The 15,263-nt window shown below is 33.8% G+C and overlaps 1 protein-coding gene across 1 annotated transcript in view; it reads right to left on the bottom strand.

Moving 5' to 3' along the window:
• The window catches only part of LOC133300306 (probable cyclic nucleotide-gated ion channel 20, chloroplastic), a 61,019-nt gene extending 52,255 nt beyond the window's left edge, over window positions 1-8,764 (bottom strand). Inside the window, exons 1-5 of the mRNA XM_061499827.1 lie at window positions 8,671-8,764; window positions 7,872-8,072; window positions 7,133-7,183; window positions 5,792-5,971; window positions 3,522-3,620 (exon numbers count right to left, since the gene is read on the bottom strand). Coding sequence (XP_061355811.1) covers window positions 3,522-3,620; window positions 5,792-5,971; window positions 7,133-7,183; window positions 7,872-8,057 — 516 coding nt within the window. The 5' untranslated portion in view covers window positions 8,058-8,072; window positions 8,671-8,764. The remainder of the gene's footprint in view (window positions 1-3,521; window positions 3,621-5,791; window positions 5,972-7,132; window positions 7,184-7,871; window positions 8,073-8,670) is intronic.
• Between the last annotated feature and the right edge of the window lie 6,499 nt (window positions 8,765-15,263).

The following is a 15,263-nucleotide window of genomic DNA, read 5'->3' on the forward strand; positions in this document are numbered from 1 at the left end:
ATGGCTTAGGAATTGGATCGATGGTTGGGCGAATAAACATTTGGATAGCTTAGCAAACAAACAGTGAGTTTGAAACGTCATCAGGACCTATTGTAAGTGGCTGAGGTGTTCCTGGAGACATGAGCTATACACCAGAATGTCAACAACAAAAAATTACCACAAAACGACGTAAGAATTCAAAAAATACCTGATTCATGGTTGCCTGAAAGGTCGATGGTGCATTTGATAATCCGAAAGACATAACCAGAAATTCATAGTGGCCCTGATGTGTATGAAATGCCATTTTGCGAACATCTGTTGGGTGCATTTTAATCTGGTGATAACCAGACCTGAGATCCAATTAGGAAAAAATGGTTGCACCATGTAACTCGTCCATCAATTCATCAATTGTTGGAATTGAGAACTTGTCCCGCACTGTAACTGCATTTAAGGCACGGTAATCAACGCAAAAAAGCCACGTTCCATCTTTTTTCTTTACTAATAACACTGGAAAGCTGAAAGCTGATTGGCTCGGTTGTATGACTCCATTCTGCAACATCTCAGAAACTAATTTCTCGATTTCATTTTTCTGGAATTGGGGATACCTATATGGTCAGACTTGCACGGGCTATGTATCAGGAATTAGTGGAATACGGTGGTTGGTGGGCCGGTCAGGTGGTAAGGAGTGTGGAACTGCAAATACAGTTGTATACTGATCCAATAAGGTTTGGACATCAGGGGGAAGGGGTACAGTCTGGTTACCTTCTGAAGAAGGTGAAGAAGAGGGTGATGGAACCATTCTCGATGCTAAGCACATAAAGGAGGACTCGAGTGAGTTTGGCGTTATTGATTTGTGCAATTGGGATATCGTAATCAAGCTAGCTGCAATGCGTTGATCACCCTGTAAAATCACATTTGCACCGCAATGCATGAACCCCATTGTCATGTGGTTATAATATGTTAAAATTGGTCCTAAGGTGGCTAACCATTGTACTCCGAGGACAGTATCGGCATTTTGTAACTCCAACACAAACAAATCCATATTGAATTTGTGACCTTGAATGTCTAGGGGAATGGATTGGCAGAGAGCCGCACAAGTGAGAATCGTTATTCCCTACCTGTACCTTAAATGGAGAAATAGCTAGCAGGGTTAAATGCAAATGGTTGGCTATTCGTGGAGTGATGAAATTGTGAGTACTCTCCTCGTCAATAAGAATCTGTATGGATTGACCCAAGATGGTGCCAGTTAAGTGGAATGATTTGGAAGAGTAAGTACCAAATAATGCATTGAAGCTTATCTCTGGTGTTTCCTCGTTGTCTTCAATAGGAGCTTCTTGTTCAACCAATGGATCGACGAGATCAGGGGGGGCTCCTCCTCTTCCACTCCCTCTAAGTACATAAGTGAAGCTCTTGCTCTACATTTGTGACCATACGTGAATTTTTCATCACAGTTGAAACAAAATCCTTTGTCGCGCTTCATCTGTATTTTTGCTTGAGATAAGCGACGAATTGGAATAGCTGGAATTGGTTTGTTATGAGGAGTGTTGGTGAGTCCTAAAGGGTTTGGAGGTTTGCTGGGTGCTAGAATCTGGTTATTGGGTACGGTGTTGATGGCAGGAATTGGTTTGGTAAACCAATAGCGCACAGGTTTTTCATCAGTGTTGATCCTCAAAAACTTTAGCTAAAGCTAAAGCTTCGTGCCAATCACCAGGACGTTGAGTAAGAACTGAATGGCGAATGCTTGGTTTGAGACCTAAGATGAATAAACCACGTTTCATTGTGGCTGATAACCCATGAACCTTACTGGCAGCAGCCTTAAAATGGGATTGATAATCAAATACAGATCCCAACTACTGTAGTTTAGCCAATGCCCCAATTGGATCATCAAATCCAGAGGGTCCAAATTGTCTATGAACCACTGTGACAAACGCAGACCATGTTGGTAGCAAACCCTCTTCACTAAGACCCCTAAACCAACAAGCTGTGGGGTCATCTAAATGGAATGAAACAATTAAGAAACGGTCTTCTTCACAAATGTTATAATATTGACAATATTTGTCCACAACAAATAACCAAGAAGTTGGATCACCAGCAGCAAATCGTGGAAAAAGTAGCTTAATGGAGTGCGGTTTACCCAGATCTGTGTTAGAATTAGTAGATTTGGAAGCAGACCCTGGTCCAGAACCTAAGATGCCTGAATGTGAATGACCATTCCCATCTAGTAAACGCTAAATTGCTAGTTGTATTTGCGTTTGTGACTCATGTAGTTGGGCATTAGATTCTTGGAGTCCCAGAAATTGTTGTTCCCGTACCAGTTCAGAGGAGCGTCATTGCTGCTCCAGCAGATCTAGGCGTTGGGTTTGATGTTACAGAATCTCTAAACTTGTGTGACATCTCTCATGCGAGTGTTGTTTGCCATTGCAAGGAAGGATGAATGAGCAACGAGAACACCAAAATGTAGCAATGAAATCAAGAATTACCAAGAAGATGGTTCAGACGAGAGGAAATAGAGGTAGAGAGAGAAAAGAAATTAGAGAGAAGAAGAATTAACTCATGCTTACTGTATTTCCTTTCTAGTGTTACTATGTATGCCCTAAACTAGTTGGACCTGATAGTCTGATTACATGTGTACTGAATAATAAAAGACAATTATTCTGCTACAGTCTTTAACTGGTCTCATAGTCTTTTAGATAATTGGACTGCTTACGGGCCCGCTTCTCTGGTAATGTTGTAATCTCAATTGGGTCCGTTACACTTGAGTCCTCGAATATTAAGCTTTTAGTTGTTGAATAATTAAATAAATAAAGAGTTTCCTTCGAATGGGTTAGCAGAACTCTTGAGAAAAAAAAAAGAAACTACTTGTATCGCCTGGGGAGGGGGTAGGATTCAAACCCGTTGGAACCCCAAGGTATCAAACATCTCCCGATGGTAAAATGTATTAACTCAATACCAAATAGGGATGTTAAGGAATCAAAAACCTCGAAATGGTTATAAAATTGTCTATATGCATTCGTTGAAAAATAAATAAAGAGAAGACAGTAAAATAAGAAACAACCCTGTAAAGAGCGCTAAATCATTGGGATAAGTATGATTGACCTGATGGCATGGCCTAACACTCTTCTGAGACAAGACAAGTGGCACTCAAAAGACTGACAACAAAATAATCAATGATGTGTATCAACCTGTTCTTTATTTACTAAGATGTACAAATTTTACAGGAAATCTTTAGCACGCTTTTGGAGCTTCAATGATCTAATTATTCTCCAGTGAACAATTATGTATGACGCAAGACCAAACCTAAGCCCTACTATTCTGTAGCTAGAAAATTCTTCGGAAATACATTTTTCAACATATTTACCTTCGCAAAACTAGTAAAATTGAATAATATAAACTCGTTGTCGAAGGAAGAGATCGATTATATTTTTAAAGCTAACAATATGACACCATTCGATGAATAGTCTGATTAGCACAAATTAAACATAACTAGAGGGGGGGACGGGGGACTTTCTAAAAGGGTAGTTACCAAGAGAGTGAGAAATTACCTGGAGAAGAATGTTCAAGAAATAAATAAAGTCATTTATGCTTCTAAGTGAAACAAGTATTTTTGTCAATGTCCAGTTGATAACAATACATTTATGATCCTGCATACAATGAATTGGAACAATGTTGTTACGACTTGTAGTTAGGGGCATTTATAATTGCCTAAGGTAGATAATCAGGTCATGTAAAGGTAGTTAGACTTGTTAATCAGGTAGTTAGATGGTTATGGGTTTTTGAGAGAAGCTTAGAACTATATAAGGGAGATAACCCTCCTTTAGGAGGAGCTTTTGACAAAATATGAGTTAGGCTCAGAGTGCCTAGTTGAAGGGAAATGCCCCTTGGCAAGAGAAGTGTCTTTTGAGTGTACATTCCATTTTCTTATCAATGAACAAATTTTTCCTTCCATTTCCATTATTTTCTTGCATTCTTCATTTTTTTAATATCAATTCCTATCTCTAAATAAGTCTAGAGTTGTAACATTGGTCCGATTTGCTGGATCTTTGAGGGGGTTAACACCATGGAAGTACATCTTGGAGCTCTGAAGAATTATGGAAATCATATCAAGAACTAGACCAACGATTCAGCCAGCATATCAGAATTCAATGAAAAGATGCATAAAATATTAAAGATTCTAGATAGGTTGGTAGAGAAAAGGGAGACATCAATATGCGAAATCAAGAAGCAAGATTTCAACGAAACTTTTGTAGTTTCAAGGTCAAGGGGAATACATAGTGTACTCCCGGGAGAATATAGTGTTCTCCCGAGAGTACATAATATAATTTGTAAGAGTTTGTAAATATAACCCTCCCTCAAAGCAAAAAATGGGTACTCATAAATGGAGATAGAAAAAAATGGTTGAGACATTTTGAAAAGCGTCACTTTAACCCAAAGTCATAAAGCCTTAGGTAAAGATATATTACTTATTTTATATATTTTGTATTTCTCTAACACACCCCTCGTACAAAAATCATGTGGCTTGAAACGTAGATATGGCACAAACCTATATTTTTTGTCTACCTTGTGCTGCACAAACCCATTTTTTGGTTTATCTTATGATATTTTTAATTCCACCTTAAAGTGGGTGGTGACGAAGATAGAACTATGTGGTCACTCTAGCTCTAGTATCATGATAAACGTCACCTCAACCTAAAACTTAAGGCATTAGGTAAGACTTAATTAATGATTTTCTATCTTTTATATCTCTAACACACACCCTCACACAAAAACTTTTTAGGCTTGAAACATGAATATAGAACAAGCACATTTTAAAGGGATGGAAACATGAATATTGAACAAGCCCATTTTTTAGTCTATCTTGTACTGCAAAGGCTCATTTTATTTTTAGGTTTACCTTGTGTTTTTTTTAAAGGATAGGATATTGTTCCTATCAAATAATATTACTACTAATGTTACTACCATATCTTAACCATTGATTTCCTTCAAGCAACATTTATAAAATATATTGTTACCATATTCACATTTCACAAGTTTTAGGTTGAGGCGACGTTTATAAAAGATAGTAATATTATATGATAGTAAAAATACTCTGTCCCTTTTATTAATTTCAAAAATAAAAGGGGTGAGAATCGAATTCAGTTCTAGTCACTCCTATGCTCATACTATACCGTGATAAATTTCACTTTTAACTCAAAACCTTAAAGCTTGAACAAATAGAAAAAAAAAACTCAAAATTTTATATCTCCGTTAGCATCGCAAGAACCCCAAAAGGAAGTGGGTGGGTCTAATGGGAAATGACTAAGGTTCCTTTTTGTACACTGGAGGATGATCTTTTAGCAATTGAAGGAGTTTATCCATCTGGGTCGGAAAAGGAAAAAGAAAAAGAAGAAGGTGTTATCCTCTGGAGAATAGAAGGGCAGATGTCAGTGGTGTTGTACGGTGGGTCTCTAATCTTTCCTATTTGGAAGTCACCTTTTGGGCCCATTTAATATGTTGACCACCTCAGGAAGTACTATTGGGCTAAAGCCCAAGGTAGTAAAGTAAGGCTTTTGATAGTTAGTGGATCAAATTTGGTTCTCAAATGCCCATTTGTCAATCAACCTAGAGGTTTGGGTTCGTTTTTCCTTACTATGAGCATTTCTAGGCTGTGGAAGCTAAAAGAAATAAGCAGAAATGGTAATTTGATAAAAAATAATAGTGTTGAAACAAGATGGGCACAACAAGAGTGGGGTGAAGCAATTGACCGTAACAACTGTAGAGTAAATTTGCAAAGTTGCAATTAAAAAAAAAAAAAAAAGAAGGAAAAGAATCATACCTTCTGCACATAGATTAAGAAGAAAAACAATGGATCCACAAAAATTGCCATCAAGCAAGATATCGCCAAAAACTTGTTCCATTGTTGTATGCTTTCAGCGTGAGGGTCCACATAGGAAGAGCAGAGAGAAAAAAGATTTATCCCAAAACCTTGGTCATAGGCATAATGAGGATTCTGGAGCTGTAAACATTCAAAACATGAACAAAAGTATCCTTGGTTATGTTAAAGTGATAGCACATAAATGTCCACTAAAGGAAATGAAGTCAGGAGAAGATCACGTACACTGATACACAGTAAAGTTTATCACAGTGTTAAAAATTAAGAGTCATATAAACACTGAGACAGATTGAAATTGTCGATAATACTTCTATTGCACCTAAAGCCAACAATGATATTAGGGGTGAAAGTGGGCTGGGCTGGGCCAAGCTTTGTCCCGAAAAGTCCAAGTCTACGTCAAAAAATTTCAATTTGGCCTGGCTCAAACTTAGTATAAGTCTAACTGTTAGCCTGGTTTGGCCCGTTTATAAAAAAACAAATGGTCCGTTAGCCTGTTAATTTTTAACTTTAAATCAACTTTACAAATTACTCAAATTCAGTTGCTACACCAAAAATCATAATTTCAATATCCAAACACAATCATGAATCATAACAAAACTCATACAATATGCACTTAAGTCATTTTCGAAAGCAAAATGCTCAAACTAAATAACATATATTTCATCAGATCCAATAAACAAATCTATACTATGTAAAGTAAAATAACTACATGAATCCAACAAACAATTCATGATGCTTGTAGTAAGTATAACTCTCCCAAAAATCTTTTAATGTATTCATATATACAATCTAATATGTTGAGATGTTGGTTCCTCCTATATAAGAAATAAAATAAGATTTCTATTAAAATATAATCAAATATATTTAAGTTATAAATAATTGCAATTGATTAAATTTATATCTTTTATTTTTTCTTCAAGACATACTTACTCTATTTTATTTTATTTAAAATAAATAGTACAATATAGGCTGGTCTGTGGGCTTATAGGCCCGGCCTTTTGAAAGTGGGCCTACGGCCTTTTTATTAAACAGGCTTTTTTAATGCCCAAGCCCGACCTATTATACAAAATATACTAGGTCAGATCTGGCCTGATGTAGGCCGAGCCGTAGGCCCCTGTAGGCCAGTTTGGCCCAGTTTCACCCCTAAATGATATCAACTAAAGAGACCAGTGTATAAATAGATGCAGCTTGAATACAAATATTTTTTAAGAGTATGGTAATTATGAAATTGTGCGTGCTAAGAAAGTGGTTTCTTGTAATATACTTCAAGAGAGTAAGGATTACCATCATAAACATGTTCTTGAACCGAACAAGATTGTCTCTGGTTGAAGATACCTGTAGTTTATCTCAAAAAAATAAATAAATAATAAGGATTATTTGGTGATTATAAATACTATAACAAAAGGTTAAATAACTTATGTAATCATAGTAGTTTCACCACAAATTCAATTTAGTCCCTATAGTTCATAATTGTTTTAAGAAATGACATGTGGAGCTGGAAAACTGTCTAGGAGCCCATATTCATTGGAGAAAAGCATCACCAAATGGGTGTTTCAAAACCTTAAAATTATTTTCTAGATTGTAAATTAACTATTGTATTACTTAATTTTTTTTTTATATTTTGAATTTTTTAAAACAGTGGCTAATCCTAGGAGACCAAATTTACAGAGCAAGCAAGCTTTAGATGCTTAATACACTAAATCCACAACATTTTCTTATGAGTATAGACACTGAATGATGTAGCAATGCAAAAGCCAAAACTAAATAACTAAAAAAGTGTATTCATTATGTTAATTGACACTGAAAACAATATAAAAGTAAGGCTATGCATAAATATGAAAAATATAGGCTACTTAAGAAACACATAAGTACAGTATACTTCAATCAAATATCCATAAATTATTTTAAAAAATATATATAGCTGTGTTTCCTGTCACAACTATACTACGCTGCAAAAGATTTCCAGTTCCATGGGTAGCATATAGTGGACAACTCATCTGGGTAAAGCGGGGGGTTTTCTCACCCTATGAAGTGGACCAGTGGGTCCCGCAAGACTATTTTCTCTCTCATTGGGCTCCACGGAGACCATAGGAATAGAAATTGATGCTCTTGGTGTCCTGGATACAAGCCTTCGGGGATTAGAATCCACAAGTTCATCGGACCGTATTTCTGACAGCGTTGGCACCTCATCTTTTCCAAAATGAGCCATGTTTCCCTGATGATTCTGTAATATTTTAAAACTAACAAAACATTAATATATATATATATATATATAACCTACGCGGAAAAAAGCCAAAGACACTTAATGCATCATAAGGAAGAATGGAAGATCCTTGTTCTTATGTGGCTGAGAGCAAATTGTAGAATGATAGGAGAATAATTCTCTTTTACCATAGACACAATCGTAGAAGAGATCTACTCACTTATAAAAAAATAAAAAAATTAAATTAAATTACACGAGTGAGGTATGTTAGTGTGTAGGAAAAAAAAGCTACTTTCTAACAAAGTGAGAGTAGTTTTTCTCAATATTTATACTTATATTGGGAATTTTCTTATGACACAAAAAGATTAACAAGTGGGAAAACTTGTATCAAGAGAGAAGTAACGAATCCACTCATCCTAAACCTTCACAAGCTTGGAACAAACCAATTAAATTGACCTAAACTAACAATACAATCATTGAAATGCATAAGCAATCCAACCTCTCCAGGTACAATGGAAGAGTTAACAAACACATGTATGCCCTCCATGCCAAATGGCTATCAAAAACTAACAATAATCAAGAAAAAAGAGAGAGAAACTAAGCACAGAAAGAGTAAGACCCGCTTGAAGAGGAATTCCCAGTGAAAACCGCACCAATTAAAGTTATATAATGCTTTTTTTTGGGACCTTTTGAAAGGAGATTCTGACAGAGAGTGTATGAGTATGAGGATAAAGAAAACTTAACTGTGAGTGTGTATAAATATCAACAAAGTGAGAGACACAGGGAGAGAGAGTCAAATCAATCATTTGAGAGAGAAAGAGTGCTTTCAAATTTGTGTGGAAAATGTTTTCCACACAAATTTCAAATTTGCAAATTACATTCAATTTCAAATTAGGAGTAATATACTAAGTAGATAATCTCATAACAAGTTACAGTGCTTCCGGCATAGCATGGAACACTAAGTACATCATATATCAAAACAGAGATATCAGTGATTAAAATGTCATTGTTTATCAAATTTTTTATCTAAATGTCACGCGAACAGTATTATTTTTCAATATGTCACGTGGATAAGTTCGTTGGGTACTATAACGAACTCGATTTGCTTATGTGTCACGTTTCTAGTGGATACCAAGTTCACTACTTGGGTAGCGAACTTGGTTGCAATACATAAAATTATGTATTATAACCAAGTTCGCTACCAGGTAGCGAATTTGGTGTCCACTAGAAACGTGACACGTCAGCAAATCGAGTTCACTATAGTGTCCAGCGAACTTGTCCACGTGGCATATTAGAAAATAACACTACTCGGGTGGCATTTGGGTAAAAAACTTGGTGAACAGTGACACTTTGGTCCGTGTTCCCAAAATATAGTATATCATTGTATCAAAAAAAAATATAATATATCATATATAATATGATAAAAAGTAATTATTTATATTATTATATCATTGTAATTATTTTCAGAATTTCATTAATCTCATGTTAAAGGAAATAAGTTATCTTATATCATAGAGACAAATTTGTGGACTCCGCTACCTGAAAAAATAAAAAAAATAAAAAAAATAGTAACACAGTTATTGAAGGATGTGTAGGAGGAAAATCTTATCTCATGTAGTATGAGAATAATTTTTCCTATTTTTGATGGGAAAGTAAATACTTTCTTATTACCGAAAATGCACTCCTTTTAATAAAAATATTTGCAATGCTAAAGGAGTATTAAGCACTCGTTACATCATATATGGTAAAAACTTATGAATGATCGACACTTCAAAAATTTTAACGTGTCGTGTCTTATACACGACACTCATTGACACTCCGACACTTTTCGACACTCCAATACTCGTTGCAAAGACTCAAAAAATGTTCAAAGGTTACGTTGTGTTGCATTTTGAGTTTCAACTATTAGATTCGTTAAATTACGATTACAATTTTATTGAGTTTAATATAAACATTTGAGATGTTTATGTTTCTTTGTAAAATTGATGGGTATTATAAGTTTAGCTTTATTTATTATAAGTTTAGCTTTATTTTTTTGTTAAATTATTGAATACTAAATATAATATACACTACATAAATTAAAAATATTATATAATATCAAAACGTATCCTAACGTGTCAAAATTTAACATTTTTTAAAATTAACGTATTGGAGTGTTGTGTCGTGTCCCGTGTCGATGTCGGTGCAACATAAGTAAAAAGTAACTATTTATATTATTCCATCTTAATTTATAGTTATTTTTTTTATAAGGGAGTAGAGATATATATAGCATGGGTGATAAATTTCTTTTAATATAGTAAAAAGTAACTATTTATATCATTCCATGTTTATAGTTATTTCCACCTATATTCTATTTTTTTATTTTAGATAAGAGAATAGATATTTTTGTAGCTCGGAAAATGTTATTCCTTTTTAATGAAAATATTTACCGTGTCACGGGAGTGGCAAATACAAGATACATCATATATTAAATATGATAAAAATTAGTTATTTATATAATTTTATCTTTATAATTATTTTCATTATATATATATATATATATATATATATATATAGGGGCAGGATCCTTTAACACCGGTGTCAAATTTTGAAATTTGACACCCAATCCTAATCGTTGATTTCCGTCAATCAACGGTTGTCAATTATCGGTAATTACACTTATTAATTAATCATTAATTGCCAATAAATGATAACCGTTGATTGACGAAAATCAACGGTTGGGATTTGGTGTTAAATTTCAAAATTTGACACCGGTGTCAAAGTATCCTATCCCAAATATATATATATATATATATATATATATATATATATATATATATATATATATATATATATATATATAGGTAGAGGTAGGATCCTTTGACACCGATGTCAAATTTTAATTTTGACACCTCATCTGAAAGTCGTCAGATCAAAAAAGATCAACGACTCTGATTTGCAAGCATGTGACACCATTGATCTTTTTTGATCTAACAACTCTCAGATGAAGTATTAAAATTGAAATTTGACACCGATGTCAAAAGATCTTACCTCGTATAGGTAAGGGAGTTGATAGTAAGATGTACTCCCTCTTTATATGTAAATTGATCATATTTGATTACAAAAAAAAAAAAAAAAAAATTGATCATATTTGAATTCTTTCCTGTCAGCTTTCTACCGTTTGGTGTACGAAAAATACTTTTTATGAAAATTTAAAATTATTTAATATTTAGATGGGATATAAAAAAAACTCTTTCAAATAAAAAATTATCGGATATTAAAATTAATAAATAAATTGTATATGTAAAATTATTAAAAAAAAGACATGTGATGATAATAATGATGGGGAGATGGAAATGATGTGATGTCATTGAGGTAAAATTAGGTTTTGAGGAAAAATATTTGATTTTTGCTTCTATTTTTTTTTTAAGAAGCCATAAATCTTCTCTTAAGAAAAAAATTATTTTAATTATTTTTAATGTTGCCATTTATTAAAAGTTGCATCCAAATGCAAATATAAAACAAAAAACACTTTTATTTTTAAAAATAAATAAATAAATGTTGCCTTTTATTTATTTTTTAAACCATGACAAGACCCAATGTCGCACGAGTTGACTAGATATTTTTTTGGGTCAAGTCTGATGACATCTTGAAGATGGAGAGAAAATATCTAATTTTTTACGTTCAATTGCAAGGCTTGTATTGTATATCTCATAACTCTGTTCGAGATATGATCTTATCATGTAGATATTCAGTTTGTTGTAATCTTAGTTGTTAGCTTGTAATCCTAATTGTTAGCAACATATTTAATTATTCTGAGTTATTTTAGGATTGTTCCAGTTTGTTAGGTTTGTTAATATTTTGCTGATTCTTATTGTATTCAATTTAGTCTATTTAAAGGCAACCTATTGGAATATCAAATCAACCAATTGGTACCATATTTTATCTAACTCACATTTTAAACTTTGTGGTACATAAAAATGGATGCCCAAAATACTAATTTGAAATGAGCAACTTAGACAAAAAATAAATAAAATTAAAAAAAAGTTTCCATAAGAAAGAGAGATGGGAAGAAATTTACCTGAGGAAGAAGAAACACAACAAATAAGTGGTTAAGAAAATAAACCCATTAGATAATGAAAGCAATTTTCTTAGGATAAGAAAATAACTCTTCAGCTTATTCTAACTTAATTAATAGTATCGAATTCGAGTTTCTGAAACCTGATAGGAAAAATTTTATTATTCATATGATCTTACCCGACTTAAATAGAACTAATTGAATAACCAAACTGATAAATATAAAAAAAAAAAATAGAAAATAATCCTTGACAAAGGAGAAACATAAGTCAACCTAAACTGCAAAAGAAGAAACATACCAGTAGAGTTATTCAAGCATTAAAATATGAATAGTCAGCAAACGACTTAAAAGTTCAACAACCATATTTAAGATTCAGGACATTTGCACCTTTCTTTCTTCTGTTACTTTCTTATTAATATTATTAAGCTGGAGGTACACATGTCAATTCTTATTCATGGCATCACATGCTCATTTATATCATTTTTACCTATCCTCAAAATAAATTTGTTAGATATACTTTACTGCCACCATCTACTTGTTCCTTGCAGTACTCCACATCTATTAAAATTGTCTATATGCATTCATTCAAAATCAAACTAAGAGAAGACAGTGCAAAATAAGTAACACCCATGCAAACTACGTTAACCTGCATCTTTATTTACTAAGATATAGAAGTTTAACATGAAATGCTAGGAAATTCTTGCACTTGAAGTTTAACATGAAACACCCATGTATGACACGAGTGAACCTAAACTCTTGTACTTGAAGTGCTAAGAAATTATCAAATGGTGGTAGCTCATTTGATAGCAAGGGAGCTGAGTAAATGGAAAGAAAAGAGCTTCGGTTGGATCCCCATATGCCACATTTGGAAGGGGTTTAAATATCTTTATCTCTGACCTGCCTTGTACGGCAGACTAATCTCATAGCCGGCTCAAAGAGTCAAAGCTTGTGGGTATACTGAGAGGAGCCAACTCCCCTCAAAGAGATAATTAGGTTTGAGTTAACTCCAAAAAAAATGCTAGGAAATTCTTCTAAAGTACATTTATCAGCATATGTAATGCCCGGCCACTTGCAGGATCATCATAATCTAAATCACAATCTCATATCTCAAATGCATGTATCCAATCCATTGTTCATTATGCATGTCACTATATCATGATACTAAATGCACAATCATAATCTAACCTTTCCTCTCAAAGGAGTATGGTGGAACACACTATGAGATTAACCCTAAAGTCTAGAAGTTTACCTGTTGTAGACTTTCTGACAGATGCTCTTTTCTACAGCAAGAGCTAAGATCACAACCAACAACACACAGGCGACCTATGGCACAAAGTGAAATTGTGATCACTACATAATTTAATACATAAATCACTAAGCATTTGGCTAGAACACATCTAAAAATCTCATTTCCATGACTTACCACTTGTGTGAAAACTCAAGAATCTCCAACTTGAGCAAAAGTGAATTCCAATCGGTGGGAATCACTCACAACACCACAAGGGTCAACTCTACGACATGAAACATCATGAATCAATTATCACAAACCACACAATCCATCCAAATTTGTGGCACTATTCACATAAAACCTAGAATCCTTGAAAATTTATGAAAATAACGTTTGAGTGGGTAAAAATTACCATATATCATCATAGAATACTTGTAGAAGCAAACCACAAGCTTCGTTGCTATTAAAACACCTCAAAACCTCAAAAATTCCTCAAATCTTGAATTGGTTGGGGGATAATATCTCTCTCCACAATGAACCTCAACTGAGAATGAGTAGTGGAGGTGAAAAAGGAGAAGATTTGAAGTGATTTTGGCTTTGGAATAGTCCGATTTGGTGGTCTCTAGCACAAGTTACAATTTTTGGAAGCTTGCTTTCTTTATCTCATGGGGTTCGAAGGACGAAGGAAGAGGAGAAGAATAAAATGTTGTCATGTGTGTCTCTTTCTTTCTTTTCTTTGGTCACTTAAGTGACTGCAGCAATATTAATAAAAATAGACCGGCCCAGCCGGTTTGACACGGGAACCAGTAAACCGGTCATATAACTAGTCCGGGTGAAGCAACGGACCGACCATGCATCAGAACCGGTGCGACCCGACCGATTTTTCTGAAAACCGGTGACCCGGCCGATCCCAAAAACAAAATTCCAAAAAAATTAAAAAAAAAATCATAATGAACATATTTGAGTATTTTTGGCTTATTGATTTACATAGGTTATGTACCTACAACACTAATATTATCTCAATTATGCACTATGCAGAAAATTTTGATTTGTTTTATAGCTAGAGATGTCGTTTAGTGAACCTGAAGCCCCGTATCACGATCATGATATTTCTATTTGATCCTTTATTGGATAATAATGTGTGATTTATTATTTTTTATATTAAAATATTTGAATTTTTTATCATTTTTTTAGATATTTGAGTATATTTATAATTTTTTAATATAAATTACAGAATTACATATAATTACTGGGTCATGTGGTTCAACCAGTGACCCTCTGGTTGAACCAGTGACCTAGTACCTTGACCGGGTTAATAATTGAGCTGGTTTTAATAACATTGGACTGCAATATTTGGTTACTGTTGTGAAATATGCAATCAATTAAATAAATCACATAAATACACAAGTGCACGTGTCACAGGTAATAAAGGGATGTGTGAGTCCAAGATCGTTCCCACGAAGATGATTTATAAAGCAATGATTATTTAAGTAAAAAAATTATAAAAGGATTAATTTTTATGGTTGGGTTGTAAAATAAAAGATAATTAAACTAAGAAAACAGTAAGCTAATTCTAAGGTATTAAAATGATGGATGAGATATAGGTCAAGTTCAATTTTCCTGATACAGTAACACTGAAACGATGCTCTATCAATGCTTAATTAGTAACTAAACACTAAGGTATGTTGGGGCTTTTGGCCAACCTAACATATATACCCAATAACTAATTCTCACATCTATATGGCCAAACTAATTATTGAATTGTTAAAGTTCAAGTTCAAAGGCTATGTGGTGTGAATGATCTCTCTACCCACAACTTAATCAGGCTACTTTTTTTCACCTAATTAATCCACATAATTCAACAAGGGTCTGGATTAGGAAACCTCCCGGCCCCAACCTCCTCAATATCACATATGTATCTCTCGAC

Source organism: Gastrolobium bilobum, unplaced genomic scaffold, assembly GCF_033153095.1.
Source record: "Gastrolobium bilobum isolate Gb01-03AN ecotype WA unplaced genomic scaffold, APGP_CSIRO_Gbil_v1 utg27331, whole genome shotgun sequence".
NCBI lineage: Eukaryota > Viridiplantae > Streptophyta > Magnoliopsida > Fabales > Fabaceae > Gastrolobium > Gastrolobium bilobum.